The sequence below is a fragment of the Musca domestica genome, unplaced genomic scaffold, assembly GCF_030504385.1.
Source record: "Musca domestica strain aabys unplaced genomic scaffold, Musca_domestica.polishedcontigs.V.1.1 17, whole genome shotgun sequence".
NCBI classification, from domain to species: Eukaryota; Metazoa; Arthropoda; class Insecta; order Diptera; family Muscidae; genus Musca; species Musca domestica.
The window spans coordinates 6671265-6695285 of record NW_026712230.1 but is presented as its reverse complement, the minus strand read 5'-3'; the positions used below and the strand labels follow the sequence as shown (position 1 = coordinate 6695285).

At 35.4% G+C, this 24021-nt stretch overlaps 3 protein-coding genes across 3 annotated transcripts; all 3 read right to left on the bottom strand.

Annotated features, from left to right (window-relative positions):
- Nucleotides 1-8743: 8743 nt before the first annotated feature.
- Nucleotides 8744-9155, bottom strand: LOC131801743 (larval cuticle protein 9-like). The gene is made up of 2 exons (XM_059120686.1): nucleotides 9080-9155; nucleotides 8744-9016 (listed from the first exon to the last, which is right to left on the bottom strand). Exons 1-2 carry the CDS (start codon nucleotides 9089-9091, stop codon nucleotides 8744-8746), a joined length of 285 nt encoding a protein of 94 aa, XP_058976669.1. The 5' UTR covers nucleotides 9092-9155.
- A 9530-nt stretch (nucleotides 9156-18685) lies between these two features.
- On the bottom strand, nucleotides 18686-19039 carry LOC131801742 (larval cuticle protein 9-like). The gene is made up of 2 exons (XM_059120685.1): nucleotides 19028-19039; nucleotides 18686-18958 (listed from the first exon to the last, which is right to left on the bottom strand). The coding sequence occupies exons 1-2, from the start codon at nucleotides 19037-19039 to the stop codon at nucleotides 18686-18688; spliced, it is 285 nt and encodes a 94-aa protein (XP_058976668.1).
- Nucleotides 19040-23381: 4342 nt separating this feature from the next.
- LOC131801602 (larval cuticle protein 9-like) lies at nucleotides 23382-23841 on the bottom strand. The gene is made up of 2 exons (XM_059120417.1): nucleotides 23804-23841; nucleotides 23382-23741 (listed from the first exon to the last, which is right to left on the bottom strand). The coding sequence occupies exons 1-2, from the start codon at nucleotides 23813-23815 to the stop codon at nucleotides 23469-23471; spliced, it is 285 nt and encodes a 94-aa protein (XP_058976400.1). The 5' UTR covers nucleotides 23816-23841; the 3' UTR covers nucleotides 23382-23468.
- Nucleotides 23842-24021: the final 180 nt, after the last annotated feature.

The window sequence follows — 24021 nt, the reverse complement described above, 5'->3', positions numbered from 1 at the left end:
TTTCTGGATAAAAAATGTAATACGAAAATATTAAAGAAAGTCCAACGAATGTACTGCTTAAGTATCTGCAGAGCAATGAGGACAACACCAACTAGGGTTTATAGATATTTTATATGTTCACTCAATAGAAATTCAGATACGTATAAAGCGACCATCGTGGGCATTTTTTCAGGTAACAACGGAAAGATTCTATCGGACTGGTTACCTGAAACAATTGTAGCTGCCTCCGTGAAACATTAATTTCCACCAGAGACTCGTGGATCGTCGGATTCCTATTAAAAATGCCTACTGGAAAAAGTTGTTTCACAGATGGCTCAGTGCGGGAGAGCGGGACTGCGACTTTTTTATTGAATAATCATATAGCGTAATCTTTTTCCGCTTGCCCGATCATATTACGTTTCTTCAAACAGAGGTTCCAAAACAGTAAAATCAGGTACATATTCTCAACACGCCCAGTACGTTTTATATGGGTACCAGGTCATGCGAGAATTGCAGGTAACGAAGGCGTGGGGAAAAAACAAAAATCCTATGGGGCGACCCCAATGAGACAAAATCATAGAATCTTTCATTAGTAGGTAAGAAAGAGATTAGCGGGGGGGGTAGTTATCCTTACGGCTCACCTGGGCCTACAAGATCATATGTACAAGGTAGGATGTGCAGATAACAGCATATGCAGGGCATGGGGGAAAATTATGTAACTTTATAACATTTTCTCAGTCAATGCCCAGCGTATGCAAATATCAGATACCAATTCGTACGACTCCATAATAGATCTAAATGAGATCATGGTAAATGGAATAAAACAGTTAAGGAATTTTATTAAGGCAACTGAATTTTAAATGTAGTAGACTGTAAACGCACGTCTTCTTTCAAAAACTTCCTAGTCTATGTCCACCAGGATATGTGGAAATTGTTTCACCCCTCTTTTCGTAGTCATAGTTCTCTATGACCCTTAGCTTTTGGACCAGGGGCATTTGCGCGAATATTTACGACAAAATAAGCTAAGGGGCATAGAGTGTGTTGCTAAGTATTCAAAACAGTAAGTTGTGGTCCACTTTGCAGCTAAATGTAGTCCAATTGTTATTCAAAATGCCAGACTTCTGTCCTGTCCTTAACTCTATTCTCACGCAAAATTACGTTGATTTATTTTCAATTGTGACCTGTAGATCGACTGCAAAATCAGAAAAAGTTTTTGAACCCTGACCCTACACCCATCCCAAATTTCGTGAGGATTGGACGATTATATCCTTAAGACATAGTGTTGCAGGGTGTAGAAAAACTTTAGAAAATTTACAAAATTTTAAGTAAAATAGAAAAAATTGCATGCCATAGATATGACCGAATTTCAAATAATTTAACAAAATATAATCACTTTTTTATTGTCATATTTTTACGCGATTTTCTTAGATTTTATCCGATTCGAGCATTTTGAAATCAGTCTAGCGGTTCTTGGCTTATAAGCCGAATAACTAAGATCCATTTCTTTTACATATATTTTGTACCCATTTGCTATATATCCGATATTTTGGCTATCAGCATCACTGAAATGGTCAAAAGTGATCTTTTAAAGTATTGGTCGGGTTAAAAAATATTCGCAATTTAAATGGAAATTTATACCCGCTAAATATTGTCCGATTAACGTCCAATAAACTCTAACTCCATGCAAAATTCCGCGTCGTGGGTTATAATTGCGACCTGTACAGGGTGAGATAAAAAAACTGCAACCAACTTCAGACTGCTGACATTTCCAAGCCACTCGTCCGACAGCTGTTAAAATTATTCCAATGACAGCTCACATATTGTTTACAGGCATACAAAAGCATTTTGGTGTGAATTCTCCAGAAAAAAGCCATTCGTGATGGAATTCAAACGTGTTAGTGTGATTTCTTTATATTTGGCTGGAAAACCACAAGGGGTTATCGCTAGATCACTCCATCATTTAACAATCAATAAGTCTTTTGTGTCTTGTACCATCGCTCGTAGCGTATCCCAACGTCAAGAAAATGGACGTAGGAAAACAGCAACATCAGCAGAAATGGTTCGAAAAGTAAAGAAGCGAAGCGACCTGATCGAAACTCGCTCCGCAGTGGCTCGTGAACTGAACATATTGTAATATTCCATTCGGCAAAAATTGAAAAATGAGCTCGGGGTAAAACCATAGAAATTGCAAAAAGTGCAAGAACTTACACCGCAACAGAATGAAATAAAAAGACTCAAAAGAGCTAAAGAGTTGCTTCGATTGGCCAAAAGTTGTGAACTGACGAATTTGGCTTTCTCCGATGAGAAAACATTCGTTGTCCAGCATTTTGCCAAAGAGGTCAGATGAAAATGTGCACCTTTTGTTGGCCACCAGAACTCAAGCAGCGGCCATGGTGATGGTGTGGGCCACCATAACAGCCGATGGTCGCTCTCTGCTTGTATTAATCGACCGTGGCATCAGAATAAATGCCGAATATTATCGCGAAAATATTCTGGAGGGTGTATTAAAGCCTTGGTCACGCAAACATTTTGGTCTCAAACCTTGGACATTCCAACGGTACTCAGCACTATTGCACTCAGCACGCGCCACCCAAAATGAGGTTCCTCGCTTCATTTCCAGCGCACAATGGCCACCAAAATCTCCGGATACTAATCCGTTGGACTATTGTGTCTGAAGTATTTTGGAAAGCAAGGTTGGCACTAAGCAAGCGCTTCGCCGGGAATAGGTCAATATACCGCAGAGCAACATTCGGGCAGCATGTGACGGTTCCATTGGTGTTTGAAGGTCATAATTCGTGCCAAAGGTGACCAATTCGAACAATTCTAAACTTTTTCTAAAATTTGAAACTTTTTTCGACATTTTTTGCTTTAATTCAATAAAAATAAAAAAAAATAAATAAAAATTATGGCTCTTGACTTTGTTGCAGTTTTTTATCTCACCCTATATAATACAATTGTCATTGAATTTGGCATTGTCTTCTGCCGCTGGTCATATTCGAACGGAGTAAAGTAATAATAATAGCAATGGCTCTAAAACAGGAATTTATTACATTATTTAAAATCCCTTAAGAACCAAACCTGATATCTAGAATTATTTTTTAGGTAGTCCAATTATGCATCCCAATATCTTGGGGGATTCGTAAATTATAGTATTATAGGGTATAACATGGGCCACCCGGTCGGAGTTAGTGTTAGCTTACTTGTTAAATTTGAGGAAAATTCAATATTTGTAATATTGACGGAGAAGATATGGTCCAGGTACATCGATGTTAAATCATATCAGAAAGCTGGCAATAATGTTATATGCCAAATAGGAATTTCAGAAAGACGGTAAATTCTTTCTTTTTTACCTTCATTGACTTTTTCCTAAATGGTAGAATATTTTAATAAAAAGGTTTTATTTCAAAATGTTTTATTTAAACATGAATAATATATTTATTCTATAGTCTCACAACTTCACATCAGAACTAAACCCCAGTGGCTATTAAGATTATGGTTTCATACTTCTCGACTGAATCTGGATGAGTCAGTCTGTTGCTCTCCTCTTTCATGTTATAGTTTTTTTTTTTATAAAAATTATGTGAGATTTTGGATTGGCCACAATCTTGAAATACATCAATAATAAATACGATCTCTAGCACAAAAATCGCACCTTAATTTATGGCTCAAATTAGAGAGATATTGTGATTTTTGAATAAGAATTATTAATCGGATTTCCGTTTCAAATGTTTGTAGGATATTCTAAAAACTAATGGCCTGAGTTAAGCACTAAAAAAATTGTTATTTTTGTACTAAACTTGTTTAGCGAATGTGCACTAACCCATTAAAATACTAAATCACAATTATTATTGCCGAACTAGTTTTTCGTATCATTATTAATTAGATCAACTAAAAGATTTCTCCATATAAATGCATGCTGCCATCCTAGGAAAGTCACTTCAGTTCTGGAAACATAATTAAACTTAACCCTAAATCAAAATGAAATTCACTGTGAGTATTCTTTGTCCTCAATTAATATGAAATTGTATTAATATGAAGAATATTACTTAGATTGTTCTCCTTGCTTGCCTTTTCGCCGTTGCCTTCGCCAACGAAGAAGCCGATGTCATCAAAGAATTCCGTGAAGTTAACAAAGAAGATTTCAAATATGGCTACGAATTGACCAACAAAATCCGTGCTTTCCAAGAAGGTCATTTGGAGGGTGAGAAGACCTGGTTGGTCAAGGGTGAATACGAATTCGTCACCAAGGATGGTAAACACGTCAAAGTGACTTACACCGCCGACGACTATGGTTATCATCCCAAAGTAGAACATTCTGAATAATTTAGTTGAATTTTGTTTTAGTAGTTATATAAATATTTAATTGTTATTATATAACAAATAAATAACAATAGCAGGAATTGAAACATATATAAATTGGTCCTCGGCATTTGCGAGCATGGTATAATTGGCCTATTTTCTGTTTAGCCCAGGTCAACACACATACAGTGTAAGATAAAAAAAACTGCAACAAAGTCAAACGCCATAATTTTTACATTTTATTGAATGAAAGCAAAAAATGTCGGAAATAGTATCAAATTTTAGAATACGTTTAGATTTGTTCGAATTGGTCACCTTTGGCACGAATTATAGCCTTAAAACCGCCAATGAAACCGTCACATGCTGCCCGAATGTTGCCCTGCGGTATATTGAACCATTCCCGCAAAGCGCTGCTTGAGGTGATCGACACTTGGGTATTTTTTAGTGCCAAACTCCAAATACTCCACACACAATAGTTCAACGGATTGGTTTCTGGAGATTATCGTGGCCATTGTGCGCTGGAAATGAAGCAAGGAACTCCATTATGTAACCATTCTTGGGTGGCGCGTGTTGAGTACGATAGTGCTGAGTCCTGTTGGAATGTAAAAGGTCTGCGGCCACACCATCACCATGGCCGGCGCTTGAGTACTGGTGGCCAACCGAAGGTGTTTGTTTACAAATTGCTGGACAATGCGGGTTTCGAACTTTTCAAACTATTTCTGCTGATGTTGCTGTTTTTCGTCCACTTCCTTGACGTCGGGTTACACTACCAGTATCACGGTAACGAGCGATGTTACGAGACACAAAAGATTTATTCACATTTAAATGCTGGAGCACTCTAACGATAGCCACTTGTGGTTTAACAGCCAAATATAAAGAAATCACACTATCACGCTTAAATACCATCACGAATAACTTTTTTCTGGAAAATTCTCTCCAAAATGCTTTTGCACGCTTCTAAACAATATAATAAGCTGTCATTGGAATAATTTTAACAGCTGTCGGGCGAGTGGCTTGGAAATGACAGCAGTCTGAAGTTGGTTGTATTTTTTTCATCTCACTCTATAATTAGGCAAATTGGAGGATAAGTTGCAGAATCTCCATCGAAAACGTATTGGTCAATCACGCCTTTAATTTAGTGTTTTGAGCATTTTGTTACTTTTTTGGCCGGTACATTTTTTTTACATCCTCCACCCTTTAAATCATTGAAAACTCAATTTTCAAAAAAAAATATCTAAAATATGTTTGGCAATATGTCAAAACCTGTAAGAATACTGAATTCTAGTACACCCAGCTGAAAATGCGGTTGAATTTTTCAAATATCCCCAATTTGGACTTATGGTTTTGTCGGATCTATCTACTTCGGCTAGAAAATTTTAACAAAATCATAAACGAGACCTTCTAATTACTTAAATACCGAATGTTCACCACATTTGTTGGAAGTTGAAGCAGATGCCGTTAAAATACCGAAAATAGGGGGTACCGTTATGTAAAGATGTAACAAATACTGGATCTGTATAAAAAATTTTAGTTTGGAGACAGAATTTTTCTGATCGGAGCCTTCATCTGAATAAGTGCGAATTTGTGCCTTAAAACGTCGAAAATCCTAAAGTTCGTTCGGAGCTGTGGCTCTATTTCTGTTTCAACAGGCAGACCTCATTAAATACATTTCGATTTTTATGACTTCAAGAATGCATATACTTGAAAGAGTTGGAGTTTGAAGGACCTCAGGCGTTGGAATGACTTATTCCATCAGTCGTAAGAGAATATCTTTGGCCTGCATATTTATAAACGCAACTTCAGAACTTTACCATGCTGGAATGCTTTCAACTGTATTCCAAGAATAATCTTAAATTAGTTTTACAACCAACGTTAAAGAATGTTTGCTTTAATTAAAATTAATACATGTTGCCCCTATCAACACACACAATGACCCCAATACCAAGGCACATAATTCCAGCTCTATTTCTACATGTATATAGAATTTATTTTAATTTTAATCGAGTAACGAGTAAAGGTGTAAATTCTTTATGTATAGACGAAAAATTGTGCTAGGTGAGCACAATTCAGCACAACTTCCAGATGTCAAAAATTCCACATATTACAAAATATAATATTTTTTATACCCTACACCACATAGTGGTAAGGGTATTATGCCTTGGTGCATTTGTTTATAACATGGAGAAGGAAGCGTGATAGACCCATAGTTACTTTTGAGGATCTTCATGGAATCATTTATGCATGTCAGTCAGAATTGATTTATGCATGTCAGTCCGTCTGTCCATGTATTCTTGTGAACAAAATGCAGGTCGCATTTATTAACCGATTGAGATGAAATTTTCCAAACAACATTTGTTTGGCCCAAGGACGAACCCTATTGAAATTGGAGATAATCGGTAAAAATTTAGATATAGCTCCCATATATATCTTCGTCCGATTTACCTTTTATTGTGCACCAAACGTGTAATATCAGCCCGAATAGTATGGAATTTTGTCCTCCGCAGCCGTAATATGCACTCTGTAACAACAATATTTGGGGAAATATATCAAATGCAGCTCAGAAAAATATTTGCTAAATTTTATCGAGATCGATTCAGATTCGGATATAGCTCCCATATATAACTTCGTCCGATTTACTATTTTTTGTGCATCAAACGTCTAATATTTGCCCAAATGGGATGGAATTTGGCACATACGACCGAATTGAGTCTAGAAGGTAGTACGCCTAATCTGGTGAAGATCGGTTCAGATATAGCTATAGCTCCCATATATATTGTTCATCCGATTTGTTGTATTTTTTACCCACAGCCAGGGTAATATATCAATATCAGAAATATCTTTGCCGAATTTTATCGCGATAGGTTCAGATTTGGATATAGCTCCCATTTATATCTTTATCTGATTAATTATCATTATCTTTATCTGATTAATCAAATTAATTTTGCACCGAATGGGCAATACAAGTCCGAATATAAAGGATACAAATGCTTCGACATATTTAGTCCTTTGAACTTTAGATTATAATTATAATCATAGCGTGTATGATTGAATTCTCTCATAAAAACTATGCGGAGCTCTACTAAATTAGCAAAGTGGTGTAGGGTATCATAAAGTCGGCCCCGCCCGACTTTAGGACTTCCATTACTGGTTTAGTTTTAGCCAGTAACGAGTAAAGGTGGAAATTAGTTTAGAAATTAGCAGCGTCGGGCGCGGTTAGTTTTTAGATGGAGGACCGCTTGGGAACACCGTGTGTTGTTGGCATTGTCCAACTTTTTATACCCTCCGAATAAAATGATGTAGGTATATAAAATTTTACTCAAATGTATATTATGTCTGCAGAACTTTTGGTATTGAAAATAGGTCATGTAGGTCCACGTTTTGGTATAGCCCCCATATAATGGTACCGCCCTTTTTTCAGTATTTTAGTGATATAAACGACATTATTCACCGGGAATGTTTCAAATTTGGTATTTGAAGTTCGTAATGAATACTACAGCCTATGACAGAAGATTGTCTGTGCAGGTCCACGTCTTCGTATAGCCCCAATGTAACGGTGCCTCCCCATATTCGGTAATTTGATGAAACAATGTAACAAGTAAAAAAGCTGTAAGTTCTACCGGGCCGAACATTTGAAACGAATTTTGAAATTTTCAAAAAAATAAAATACGTTAAAAATTATGTTAAAATCCTAAAAACACTGAATGTAGCTATTATATTAGGGTTCATACGACGACGTGGACCTGCATAATAAAAATCATCAAAATACCAAATATCGTTAGGTACCGTTATATGTGGGCTGTACGATGACGTGGACCTGCAGAGACACTTTTCTGTCTTAGGCTGTAGTATCCATTACGAACTTCAAATGGCAAATTTGAAGCAATTCCGGCGAATAAAGTCGCTAAAATCATCAAAATACCGAATATCGGGATGACCGTTATATGGGGGCTATACCAAAACGTGAACCTACGTACCCCATTTTCAATACAAAAGTCCTGCGAACATAATATATATTTAAGTAAAAACGGACGGACGTCGCTAAATCGACATAGAATTTTATGCTGACCAAGAATAGATATACTTTATGGGGTCTAAAATGTATATTTCGAGGTGTTAAAACGGAATGACAAACTTAATATACCATCCATACTATGGTGGAAGGTATAAAAAACTCTATCCTACGTACTTAGTACGTAAAACTGTTGCCAGACTTAATTTTTGTTTTTAAGTTTTATGTAGTTTAGCTGATATAATATAATATTTTTAATTGTTTACCGACGAATGTTGCAGGTTTCCCAAGACTACTAACACCCAGCAGTGTCTGGAAAGAGAGGCGTTGTCTTCGAAATGCTAAAGAATAATCAAATTTTTTAGCAATCTTTTAACAAATTCTGCTATTTTTATTTATTTGTTATATAATAACAATTAAATATTTATATAACTACTAAAACAAAATTGAACTAAATTATTCAGAATGTTCTACTTTGGGATGATAACCGTAGTCATCGGCGGTGTAGGTCACTTTGACGTGTTTACCATCCTTGGTGACGAATTCGTATTCACCCTTGACCAACCAGGTCTTCTCACCCTCCAAATGACCTTCTTGGAAGGCACGGATTTTGTTGGTCAATTCGTAGCCATATTTGAAATCTTCCTTGTTAACTTCACGGAATTCTTTGATGACATCGGCTTCCTCATTGGCAAAGGCAACGGCGAAAAGGCAAGCAAGAAGAACAATCTGGAAAATATTTTGTTATGTCAGTTTCAGTTTTCATATTTAAGGAGGACAACGAATACTCACAGTGAATTTCATTTTGATTTAGGGTTTAGTTTGATTATGTTTCCAGAACTTAACTGACTTTCTTAGGATTGCAGCATGTATTTATATGAAGAAGTTTTGTTCTTGTTCTTTTGTTGTTCTTATTATTAATATGAAAAACTAGTTCGGTAATAATAATTGTGATTTAGTATGTTAATGAGTTGCTGCAAACTGGTTTATGCTTTGAAATCTGAAAAAAATCAGGTTTTAAATAATTTAAAAAACGGAAATCCGAATAATATTTCAAATCCAATATGGGTCATCCATTAGAGAAAGAAATAATGGCATAGAAAAAGGTGTGGCAACGAGATCCTACCTTAAAACTTGAGACATGGGGTAGATTTAAAACAAACATAGGTTAAATATATGTTTTTTCTCCTTTGGGACGAAATGAAATTTGCAATTTATTTATTTTGAAAGAAATTACATGAACAGCTGAACTAGAATCTAAGTGTCTATTGTGGTGTGACGGAAGATATTGTTCTGTTGAAACTTCGTTGAATTTGAGAAGGAACAATCATAAGAAATCCACAAACGCACATCCAAAGAGGATGTAGGATAGATGTACCAAAGGTTTTTTTAAATAAACCGTTTTTGAAAATTCGAAAAACAAGAACAGGAAAAGTACCTTATTGTGCTAAATAACTTTGAAATTCGGTATAAGGTCCCCTGTTAGTGTGTAGGTTTGAGATTTGCGGGTGGCTATTTGTAAACGTACTAAGAATATGAAAAATACTGAATTTGGTATTTGGGGAAGGCATAGAGTTAGATATGTAATATTTGGAATAAAATGTAACGTGGTTTTCTCTCACAGGATCTCCATAAGGACCCACTTAACGTTTTGAAATAAGAAGTGTAGATTTCTCCCTTCCTGGCGGTAAAAATCGGGCGTTTTATTGATTTTTACTAAAACAAATATAGGATCTATAGGGTAAACGATTCGTGAAAAGCCAGGAACTATGATGTCGGGTACTATGGTATGGGTATATTAAGTTTGTCATTCCGTTTGTAACACCTCGAAATATATAATCACTCTAGCTTCCGACGAAACTTAAATAGGCTGATAACTAGGCTATAAAATCCTCGTTTAGTTATAGCCCCCATATATATGTACCTCCAAAAATTCGGTATTTTGATGACTTTAGCGACATTGTTTACCGGAATTGTATTGGAAGTTTCTAATGGGTATTGCAGACCATAACAGAAAATTGCAGAGTCCACGTCTTTATACAGCCCATATATAATGGTACCTCCCTATATCCAGTATTTTAATGATTTTAGTGACATTATTCGCCAGCATTACTTTAACTTTCGTATTTAAAGTTCGTATTAGGTGCTACAACCTGTGACAGAAAATGGTTTTTGCAGGTCCAGATCTTCATATAGCCCCCATAAAATGGTACCTCCCCATATTGGGTATTTGTATTATTTTAACTTTTAGTTTTTAATTTTTCACGGTATTTTAAGTTCGTAATGGGTACCAGTCTATGCCGGAAAATTGTATATGCAGGCCCAAGTCATCGTATTGCCCCAATGTAACGGAACCTCCTTATATTCGGTATTTTTATGATTTAAGCGACATTATTCATGGGATATGTTTCAAAATTGAAGTGCATAATGGGCACTACAATCTGTCTTCGTATAGACCCCAGAATAACGTTACTTCCCTATATTCGGAATTTTTAAGATTTTAAACTCCAACTCCAACGGATTCTGTTTTTATACCCTACTACACTATGTGTTGGGGGTATTATAAGTTTGGTAATATATAGTTGGTGAAATAGATCATAACATTTGTGTTAAGTAAAAGTCAAATTTTCCATTGAACCGGGTATATTTTAATCCCGGCGAAATAACAAATAAATGAACAGGTCAATTCTGATCGCTACGTAGACGCCGATAGTAAATATATCGGATAAATATAGCAAAATATATACAATGTGTATATACAAAGGAAGGGGATGTTAGCAAGAATGCTTATATCTCGAAAATGGCTGTACCGATTTTGACAAATGTTGTCAATTCAGAATGCCCTCTTGGCATAGAAGTATAAAATCTAAAAAAACTCACCAGAAGATGCCAATAATGATATTAATATAGATTTTGTATTATTTTGCGATATTATTTTATTTTTTCATATTTTTTATCGCATGCGAATTTTTCAATTTGATTTATAATATTGGAGTGTATATATTTTGTAGTATTTTTTTACCTTACAACACAGGTTGGGGTTATTATATATAGATTGCAATTATCTCCCGATCCAAACGAAAATTTTACAAGAGCAGGGTTAGGATCAGGAGGACTAGCCCTATTGCTTTCGAAGATGTCCGCAATATATTCAGGTATTGCAATGGCCCAACAACTAAAATGTTCCTGATTTTGTAGCCGTTATAAAGGTCACAAATAGAAACGAAAGGACACGAAATCTCGCATTAAATTAGAGATTAGGGCAGCGGGTAGAATGGACCACTACCTTTGTGTGAAAAAATCCAGCATTACTTTCAGGCGATATCCGAAATACACAAACGGCGAATTTCGGGATTTTTATGCTGATTTAGTTGACGAATATAGTGAAATATCGTAGAAAAGCAAATAATATAGATGAGTCTAAAGTTGGAGATACATAGCGGCCTCTTGCTTTCGGAGATGATCGGTCACGTACTCGTTTAGGTACATGTATAATATAATGTTATCTCCTAACACTCTCCGACCAGACGAGCCTTATTTCAATCCAATGGGATTGGAAATTTGCTATAATAAAACAGTAAGGCTACGTTTCAATACAAACCTTCTCTAGCTGTAATTTTAGTAACTTTGAATCTCTTAGTCCTTAGTTCTTTCAACTTCTGTGACTTTAAATTCATATTTTCAATGATAGATCACAATTCTAGTGAAAATTTAAAAATGGGGATCTTTTCTTTGTCCCTGCCGAACATAACACGTTTTTTATTTCATTATATTTTAATGCAGTTTACCACTTCAGTGAATACAGGGTTAGATAAAAAACTGCAACAAAATCAAACGCCATAATTTTTACATTTCTTTTTTAAAATTTTATTGAATGAAAGCAAAAAAGGTAGAATATAGCATCAAATTTTAGAATAAGTTTCGAATTAGTCACCTTTGGCACGAATTATGGCCTTCAAACGGCCAATGAAACCGTCACACCCTGCCCGATTGTTGCTCTGCGGTATTTTGGCCCATTCCCAGGGGAAGCGCTTGCTTGCTTGCCAAAATACTCCAGACACAATAGCCCAACGGTTGGTATCCGGAGATTTTGGTGACCATTGTGCGCTGGAAATGAACCGAGGAACCTTATTTTGTAACCATTCTTGGGTGGCGCGTGCTGAGTGCGATGGTGCTGAGTCCTGTTGGAATGTCCAAGGTCTGCGGCCAAAATGTTTGCGTGCCCAATGCTTTAAGCCAGAATATTTTCGCGATACACCATCACCATGGTCGGAGCTTGAGTTCTGGTGGCCAACTGAGGATGCACATTTTCATCTGACCTCTTTGGCAAGTAAACACGATCATTTTGTTTGTTTACAAACTGCTGGACAACGAACGTTTTCTCATCGGATAAAACAAAAGTCGGCAGTCCACAACTTTCGTCCAAGCGAAGCAACTTTTTAGCTCATATTTTCTTTCTGCTGCGGTGTAAGTTCTTGAACTTTTCGGAATTTCAATTGCCTTACCACGAGCTCATTTTTCAATATTTGCCGAATGGAATAGTGCGATATGTTCAGCTTACGAGCCATTTTTCGGCCACTGCGACGCGAACCATTTACTTCTCGAACCATTTCTGCTGATGTTGCTGTTTTCTGTCGTCCATTTCCTTGACGCCGGACTACGCTACCAGTATCACGGTAACGAGCGATGGTACGAGACACAAAAGATTTATTCACATTTAAATGCTGGAGTGCTCTGGCTGGGTTTCTAGCCAAATTTTCTGGAAAATTCTCACTAAAAAGCTTTTGTACGCTTTTAAACAATATAATGAGCCGTCACAAGAATAATTTTAACAGCTGTCGGACGAGTGGCCTAGAAATGGCAGCAGTCTGAAGTTGGTTACAGTTTTTTCATCTCATCCTGTATGTATCTACAAAAGCGTTACTGTGTGACACTAATTAAGCACTATTTCCAAATTTGAATTTAGAATCATACAAATCAATTATTTAATTTGCTATTTTTTATATTTATTTATAATTGTTATATTATAACAATTTAATTATCCTAATAAGTTAATAAACATTTACTAATTTATTCGGAATGTTCTACTTTGGGATGATAACCGTAGTCATCGGCGGTGTAAGTCACTTTGACGTGTTTGCCATCCTTGGTGACGAATTCGTATTCACCCTTGACCAACCAGGTCTTCTCACCCTCCAAATGACCTTCTTGGAAGGCACGGATTTTGTTGGTCAATTCGTAGCCATATTTGAAATCTTCTTTGTTAACTTCACGGAATTCTTTGATGACATCGGCTTCCTCGTTGGCGAAGGCAACGGCGAAAAGACAGGCAAGGAGAACAATCTAGAAAATATTTTGTTATGTTAGTTTCAGGTTTCATATTTAAGGAGGACAACGAATACTCACAGTGAATTTCATTTTGATTTTGGGTCTAGTTTGATTATGTTTCCAGAACTTAACTGACTTTCTTAGGATTGCAGCATGCATTTATATGAAGAAGTTTTGTAGTTGTTCTAATTAATAATATGAAAAACTAGTTCGGTAATAATAATTGTGATTATTATGTTAATGGGTTGCTGCAAATTGGTTTATGTTTTGAAATCTAAAAAAATCAGGTTTTAAATAATTTAAAAAAACGGAAATCCGAATAGTATTTCAAATCCCATATGGGTCATCCATTAGAGAAAGAAAAGGTGTGGCAACGAGATCCTATCTTAAAACTTGAGACATGGCATAGATTTAAAACAAAAACAAGTTAAATATATGTTTATTTCTCCTTTGGGACGAAATTAAATTCGCAATTTATTTATTTTGAAAGAAATTACATGAACAGCTGAACTAGAATCTAAGTGTCTGTTGTGGTGTGAGGAAAGATATTGTTCTGTTCAAACTTTGTTGAATTTTAGCAACAATAACAACAATAAGAAATCCACAAACACACATCCAAAGAGGATATAGGATAGATGGTCCGAAGGCTTCTTTAAATAAATCAGTTTTTTTGAAAATTCGAAAAACAAGAACAAGAAAAGTACCTTGTTGTGCTAAATATGGTATAACTTTGAAATTCGGCATAAGGTTCCCTTTTAGTGTGTAGGTTTGAGATTTGCAGGTGGCTATTGGTAAACGTACTTAAAAATATGAAAAATTCTGAATTTGGTATTTGGGGAAGGCATAGAGTTAGATATGTAATATTTGGTATAAAATGTAACGTGATTTTCTCTCACAGCATCTCCATAAGGACCCACTTAACGTTTTGAAATAAGAGGAGTAGAATTCTCCCGTACCTGGCGGTAAAAATCGGGTGTTTTTATACCCTACACCACAAGGTGGTCAGGGTATTATGTCTTTGTGCATTTGTTTGTAACAGGCAAAAGGAAACGAGATAGACCCATAGTTCCTTTTGATGATCTGCATAGAATCACATTCTGAGTCAATTTATGCATGTCCGTCCGTCCGTCCGTCTGTCCATGTATTTTTGTAAACAAAGTACAGGTCGCATTTATTGCCCGATCCAGATGAAATTTTTCACAGATCACAGAAATTGGAGATAATCGGTCAAAATTTAGATATAGCTCCCATATATATCTTCGTCCGATTTGCTTTTTATTGTGCACCAAACGTGTAATATCAGCCCGAATTGTATGGAATTTTGCACATACAACCAAATTAGGCCTGAAAATATGTATGCCAAATTTGATCGAGATCGGTTCAGATATAGCTATAGCTCCCATATATATTGTTCATCCGATTTGTTATTTTTTTCCACCGCTGCCGTAATATGCACTCTGCAACAACAATATTTAGGGAAATATATCAAATACAGCTCAGAAATACATTTGCAAAATTTTATCGACATCGGTTCAGATTTGGATATAGCTCCCATATATAACTTCGGCCGATTTACCTTTTATTGTGCACCAAACGTCTAATATTTGTCCAAATGGAATGGAATTTGGCACATACGACCGAATTGAGTCTAGAAGCTAGTATGTCAAATTTGGTGAAGATCGGTTCAGATATAGCTATAGCCTCCATATATATTATTCATCCGATTTGTTACATTTGTTACCCACAACCGTAATATGCACTCCGTAACAACGATATTCAGGGAAATATATCAAATACAGCTCAGAAATATCTTTGCCAAATTTTATCGAGATCGGTTCAGATTTGGATATAGCTCCTATATATATATTTATCCGATTTTAAATTAATTGTGCACCAAATGGTCAATACAAGTCCGAATTTAAAAGATACAAATGCTTCGGCATGTTTAGTCCTTTGAACTTTAAATTATAATTATAATCATAGCGTGTATGATTAAATTCTCCCATAAAAACTTTTAATTGTTATGTGGAGCTCTACTAAATTAGCAAAGTGGTGTAGGGTATCATAAAGTCGGCCCCGCCGACTTTAAGACTTTCTTTACTGGTTTTTTTTTTTGATTTTTACTAAAACAAATTACAATCTACTCATGTAGAAATATGATAAGATGAATATGGGATATTAGATGGCGAATGGACTTCGGAGATGTTCGGGAATTCAAAGCAGTGTTGTTGAAATGATAATTGGGAATTTAACATTCATATTCTAAGGGTAAACGATTCGTGAAAAGCCAGGAACTATGATGTCGGGTTGTTTGCGATTGGTACTCGGGCCGTTGATGTGAAGTGTGATTAGCCGAAAATTCGATAGGTACTCGTGGATACCAGTCGGATGTTGACAAGTGATGAAGATCAGAGTTATGATGTATGTGTTCGGGTGACGCTGGCGTTTGGGAATGTTGACGATTTGAATGTAATCGGGAACTTATGGTCGTCGTTTGCCTCGATTTGAACGTAGTCAGGAATTGCAATGGCTACGTAGGCATTCGGAGCAGTGACGATACTACGGCTTATGACTACCTCTAATCCATTACCAATGCTTGTGCTATGATACGGAACAGTGAGGCGAACTTCCTGCGAAACAACGATTCGAAACATCTGTTTGGAAAAACGTATAACAAAAGTACGAATAGTCCTAAATAGTTTTTAATTTTTGTATTTATTAAAAGCTATAATCCTGAAATTAAAAATGAGATTCGTTGACGGGATGCAGAATAAATGTACAACAAGTTTTTTTATATAATCACTCTAGCTTCCGAACAAATTGAAATAGGCCAATAACATTTTACTCAAATGTGTGTTTCGTTCGCAAGACATTTTGGTATTGAAAATGGGCTATATAAATTCACTTTTAGTTATGGCCCCCATATATATGTACCGCCTATATTCGATATTTTTATGACTTTAGCGACATTGTTCGAAGGAATCGTTTCATATTTCATAATTATGATTTTAGTGACATTATTCGCCGGAATTGCTTTAACTTTCGTATTTAAAGTTCGTAATAGGTGCTACAACCTGTGACAGAAAATGGTTTTTGCAGATCCAGATCTTCATATAGCCCCCATAAAATGGTACCTCTCCATATTGGGTATTTGTAAGGTTTTAACTTTTAGTTTATAATTTTTAACTGTATTTTAAGTTCTTAATGGGTACCGGTCTATGCCAGAAAATTGCATATGCAGGCCCAAGTCATCGTTTTGACCCAATGTAACGGATCCTCCTTATATTCGGTATTATTATAATTTAAGCGACATTATTCATGGGATATGTTTCAAAATTGATGTGCATAATAGGCACTACAGTCTGTCTTCGTATAAACCCCAGAATAACGTTACTTACCTATATTCGAAATTTTTAAGCTTTTAAACTCCATTTTTAACGGATTCTGTTTTTATACCCTACTACACTATGGTTGGGGGTATTATAAGTTTGATTGGGTTAAACATTATGTAACACCTCGAAATATTGGTTTTCCGCATAGGAAAGTATATATGGATCTTCCTATCTAGCCGAGCTAAGTCAATCTAGCTATATATGTCCGTCCGTCTGTTCTTCTCTCCGTGTTCATTTGTAATCACGCTACATGTCGCAATTACGGCCGATCCTCACAAAATTGAAAATGGTGGTGGGGCTATGTTCAGAATAGAAGCCTGTTGTTTCTGGAGATGATCGCAAAATATTTAAGGGTTGAAATGGAGCAAAAACTGAAAATTTTCCTGAATTTTCAGTTGCTTTGCAGGTCGAGGAAGTTAGCATGGGGCTAGAGCTTCGGGCTGGGTGGAAGTCTTGCAATTTTGATTATCATCGGGTAACATTTGTTAAGTAAAAATCATTTGTGTTAAGTAAAAGTCAAATTTAAATTTTAATCCCGGTGAAATAACAAATAGACGAACAGGTCAATTCTGACCGTTACGTAGACGCCGATATATATAATAAATAATATATCGGATATATATAGCAAAATATATACAATGTGTATATACAAAGGTAGGGGATGTTATCAAGAATGCTTATATCTCGAAAATGACTGGACCCATTTTGACAAATGTTGTCAATTCAGAATGCCCTCTTGGCATAGAAGTATAAAATCTAAAAAAAGTTATCAGAAGATGCCAATAATGATCTTAATATAGATTTTGTAGTATTTTGTGGACTAGCCCTATTGTTTTCGAAGATGTCCGCAATATATTCAGGTGTTGCAATGGCCCAACAACTAAAATGTTCCTGATTTTGTAGCCGTTATAAAGGTCACAAATAGAAACGAAAGGACACGAAATCTCACATTAAATTAGAGATTAGGGCAGCGGGTAGAATGGACCACTACCTTTGTGTGAAAAAAATACAGCATTACTTTCAGGCGATATCCGAAATACACAGACGGCGAATTTCGGGCTTTTTATGCTGATTTCGTTGACGAATATAGTGAAATATCGTAGACAAGCAAATCATATAGATGAGTCTAAAGTTGGAGATGCAGAGGGGCCTCTTGTTTTTGGAGATGATCGGTCACGTCCTCGTTTAGGTACATGTATAATATAATGTTATCTCCTAACACTCTCCGACCAGACGAGCCTTATTTCAATGCAATGGGATGGGAAATTTGCTATAATAAAACAGTAAGGCTACGTTTCAATACAAACATTCTCCAACTGTAATTTTAGTAACTTTGAATCTCTTAGTCCTTAGTTCTTTCAACTTCTGTGACTTTAAATTCATGTTTTCAATGATAGATCGCAATTCAAGTGAAAATTTAAAAATGGGGACCATTTCTTTGTCCTGCTGAACCTAACTCTTTTTCATTTTTATTTCATTATATTTTAATGCACTTTACCACTTCAATAAATATGGATCTACAAAAGTGTTTTTGTGTGCCACTAATTTAACTCTATTTCCAAATTTTAATTTAGAATCATACAAATCAATGATTTAATTTGCTATTTTTTATATTTATTTATAATTGTTATATTATAACAATTTAATTATCCTAATAAGTTAATAAACATTTACTAATTTATTCGGAATGTTCTACTTTGGGATGGTAACCGTAGTCATCGGCGGTGTAGGTCACTTTAACGTGTTTGCCATCCTTGGTGACGAATTCGTATTCACCCTTGACTATCCAGGTTTTTTCATCCTCCAAATGACCTTCTTGGAAAGCACGAATTTTGTTGGTCAATTCGTAGCCATATTTGAAATCTTCCTTGTTAACTTCACGGAATTCCTTAACGACATCGGCTTCTTCGTTGGCAAAGGCAACGGCGAAAAGGCAGGCAAAGAGAACAATCTGGAAAAAATTATTGTTTTTATTAACAAATTAGAATTTAAAGAGAAATTTCGATTTTGAAATACTTACGGTGAATTTCATTTTGAATATGCTTTTAGTTTGATTATGTTTCCAGAACTTAACTGTCTTTCCTGTGAAAGCATCCGCTATTTATATGGAGAAATTTGTATATAGTTGTTCTAGTTATTAATATGAAAAACTAGTTAGGCATTAATAAATGTGATTTAGTATGTTAATGGGTTAGTGCAAATTCATTTGTGCAATAAAATTAAGAAGTGTTGAATCAAGTTTTGCTAAAAATTAATATTATTATTTAAAATTAAAGCCAATAGTTGCTAGTAAAAACTGCTAGCATGAACATTTTGGGATGCTCATATTGGATTAATAGCAGTAAGCGACGGACTCAAATACAAAATCTTATGAAACATATACATGCGACCTATAGCTATATCCGAACCAATTTTCAACTAATTTGGCGCAATTTCTTCCTGCCCTAATTCGATTGTACGGGCCCAAAATCAATTCAATTCGAACATATATAAACAATTTGTGCACAATAAAGATATATATGGGACCTTTTGTCAAATCTGAAGAGAACAGAACAATTTGGCAAATGTATTTCTGAGCTGCTTCTGATACTGTTTCACGAATATTGTTTTATGGAGTACGTATTACGGCTATGGGGGACAAAAATACAAATTTGATGAACAATATCCATGAGAGCTACACCACACTGTAGTCGCACTATTACGTCTTTAAACATTTGTTTGTAACATGGATATATGTGTTCCATCAGGTTTTGTATTTATTTAGTTGGTAGAATGTAAAGTTTGCGATGGAAAAACTGCAACCAATCTCAGACTGCTGTAATTTTTAAACCACTCGTCCGACAGCTGTTAAAGTTATTCCAGTGACAGCTCATTATATTGTTTCGAGCGTACAGAAGTATTTTGTTTAAAATTTTCCAAAAAAAAAGTTATTCGTGATGGAATTCAAGCGTGATAGTGTGATTTCTTCATATTTGGCTGGAAAACCACAAGTGGCTGTCGTTAGAGCACTCCAGCATTTAAATGTGAATAAATCCTTTGTGTCTCGTACCATCGTTCGTAAGGCAGCCCGACGTCAAGGAAGTGGACGGAAGAAAACAGCAACATCAGCAGAAATGGTTCGAAAAGTAAAGAAGATCGAAACCCGCGTCGGGCTCGGGGTGAAGCCATTGAAATTCCAAAAAGTGCAAGAACTTACACCGCAACAGGAAGAAAATAGACTCAAATGAGCTAAAGAGTTGCTTCGCTTGGCCCAAAGTGGTGAACTGCCGAATTTAGGTTTCTCCGATGAGAAAACATTCGTTGTGAAGCAGTTTGTAAACAAACAAAATAATCGTGTTTACTTGCCAAAGAGGTCAGCTGTCGGTTGGCCACTAGATATCAAGTGCCAGCCATGGTGATGGTGTAGGGAGCAATAACAGTCGATGGTTGCTCTCCGCTCTTAATCGACCGTGGCACCAATGGCCTCCAAGGTTGGCACTAAAAAAAATACCAAAAAATACCTCAATCAAGCGCTTCGCCGGGAATGGACCAAAATACCGTAGAGCAACATTCGGGCAGCATGTGTTTGAAGGCCACAATTCGTGCCAAAGTTGTCCAATTCGAACAAATCTGAACTTATTCTAAAATTTGATACTATCTTCGACATTTTTTGCTTTCATTTAATGAAATTAAAAAAAATGTAAAAACTAGGGTGTTTGACTTTGTTGAAGTTTTATATCTCACCCTTATATATTTATAAAAGAGGAAAATGTTTGTTTGTTTGTAATGTTTGTAATGTAAAAGTATACTACAACAGCGCTTGAGAGTAACATAGGCTGTATAAATTTTTGAAATTCCAGTTGGAACTGTAGATATAACATCAGAATCGGAAGAACCTCCCAAAAATTTAAATTTTATAAGCACATATATATTGATTGATTACAGATACAGCCCTTAAATTTGGAATGCGTAACGGAATTTGGACCAAAATAAATTCGCTAAATTATATTGAAATCGGTTCAGATTTGGATATGGCTCCAACATATATTTTCGCCGATTTCATATATTTGATGCATTAAACAGGCTTTGTACGCCACATTTCAATGAAATTTGGAATGTGTAATGGAATATGTCTAAAAAATTTTTTTCCAAATTATATTGGTTCAGATTTGGATATAGTTCCCATATACATATTCCGCCGATTTCAAATATTTGATGCACCAAACATGATACGTATGTCCGATTCCAATGAAATTCAGCATGAGTGACTAAATTTGGTACAAAAATAAATTTGTCAAATTACATTCAAATCAGTTCAGATTTGGATATAGCTCCCATACATATTTTCGACCGATTTCGTTTATTTGATCCACCCAATGCGATATGTATGTCCGATTCCAATGAAATTCGGACGAAATTTGGTACCAAAAAAAAAAAAAAAAACAACAAATAACTTTTTATACCCTCCACCATTTGGTACAAACTTGGCAATTTGCAGAAAAAAAATCCTGCTAAAATCTTAAAAATACCGAATGTAGCCGTATATTAGGATCTATACGACGACGTTGTCCAGCATAGGCAACTTTCGTCATAAGCTATTACAATATTCAAATTCGAAATTGAAATTCGTGGACCTGCACAGATAATTTTCTGGCATAGGCTGTAGTATCCATTACGAACTTCAAATACAAAGTGTGAAATAATTCCGGTACATAATGTCACTAAAATCATTAAAATACCGAATATCGGGAGTACCGTTATATGGGGTACTTCCGAATATCGGGAGTACCGTTATACGAAGACTTCGACCTGCACAGACAATTTTCTGGCATAGGATGTAGTATCAATTACGAACTTCAAATGCGGAATTTGAAAAAATTCGGGTAAATAATGTCGCTAAAATCATCAAAAAACCAAGTATCGGGGGCTACCGTTATATGGGGGCTATACGAAGACGTGAACCTGCACAGACAATTTTCTGGCATAGGCTGTAGTATCAATAACGAACTTCAAGTACCAAATTTAAAATAGTCCAAATATCGAATATCGGAGGTACCGTTATATGGAGGCTATACGAAGACGTGGACCTGAATAGACAATTTTCTGTCACAGGGTGGAGTATTCATTACGAACTTAAAATACCCAATTTGAAATAGTTCCGGTAAAAAATGTCTCTAAAATCTTCAAAATACCAAATATCGGGAGGAACCGTTATATGGGGGCTATACCAAGACGTGAACCTACATGGCCCATTTTCTGTCTTATGCTGTAGTATCTATTACAAACTTCAAATACCGAATTGGAAACAATTCCGGTAAATAATGTCGCTTAAATCACCAAAATACTGCATATCGGGAGGTACCCATATATGGGGACTATACGAAGACGTGGACCTACATGGTCCATTTTCAATACCAAAAGTCCTGCAGACATAATACACATTTGAGTAATTTTTTATCAACTTACTTCATTCGGAATCTAGAGGGATTTCCACAGACGGACAGACTGATGGTCAAACGGACATTGCTAAAGCGACATTGAATTTTATGCTGATCAAGAATATATACACTTTGCGGGGTCTAAAATGTATATTTCGAGGTGTTACAAACGGAATGACAAACTTAATATACCCTCCATATTATGGTATACATATCAAACACGATATGTATGGCCGATTCCAATGAAATTCAGAATGTGTGGTGGCATTTGGTTACAATAACAAATTTGAAAAATTAATAAGAAATCAGTTAAGATTTGGATATAGCTACTTTATATCTATTCTCGGCAGATTTCTCACATTTGATGCACTCAACACGGTATGTACCTTCAATGTCAATAATATATGGAAGGATTGACGGAATTTGGTGTAAAAGTAAATTGTGTCAAATTATATTTAAATTGGTTCAGATTAACAATAAAAAACTACACAGCAATTTAATTTAGATACGCTTATTATGGGGAAGTATGTTGTTACCTCGAATTCAATAAAGGCAAAAGAAATACCACTCAACTTCAGAAGATTGCAGTTTCTTGCATGCTTGGCATTTGCTATGAAATTAATAAATCCGAAAGAAAACTAAATTTGGCATGTTCCTGCTTCTGTCGAGCTTTTTGTTTGTTTACGCATTAAAGTATTACAATAAATACATTTTTTAAATTTTTGAATTTGTTTTTTTTTTAACAAATATTCGCATATCAAATTTGAATGCATATAAAATCAAGCGCTAGTCATATCTATAGAGATAATGTTATGACTTCTGGAAGCCTTGTGTGTACTAAAAGTTAATTTTATTTTTTTAAAATTTTCCACTCCTTTCTTTGACATTTTTTCAATCATTAACCCTGTGATTTTAAAAAATATATAACGACGAAATTATTTCTTAATATTTAAACACAATAAATTGTGTAATGTTTATTTCTTATTGTTATATTATAACAATTTAACGGCAAATAAATTAATAAATAAATATTAGTTTACTAATTTATTCGGAATGTTCTACTTTGGGATGGTAACCGTAGTCATCGGCGGTGTAGGTAACTTTGACATGTTTGCCATCCTTGGTGACGAATTCATATTCACCCTTGACAATCCAGGTTTTTTCATCCTCCAAATGACCTTCTTGGAAAGCACGGATTTTGTTTGTCAATTCATAGCCATATTTGAAGTCTTCCTTGTTGACTTCACGGAATTCCTTAACGACATCGGCTTCTTCGTTGGCGAAGGCAACGGCGAACAGGCAGGCAAGGAGAACAAACTGCAAATAAAGATTTTTTATAAGATATGTTTTTGAAAAATCGTTTCCTTCACTACACTTACGGTGAATTTCATTTTGTTATAAATGTTTAGTTTTTGTGGATTTCTTCAACTGAACTGTTTTTTGGTAACAATGCAATCCGTATTTATACGAAGACATTATTTTGTAGTTCTAGTTTTTGAAAACACAAACTGGAATTCGTTCAGTACAAATATAATTTGATTTAGTATGGCAATTCTGTGTTAATGGGTTAGTGGGAATGGGACATAAAAAGTAGTTT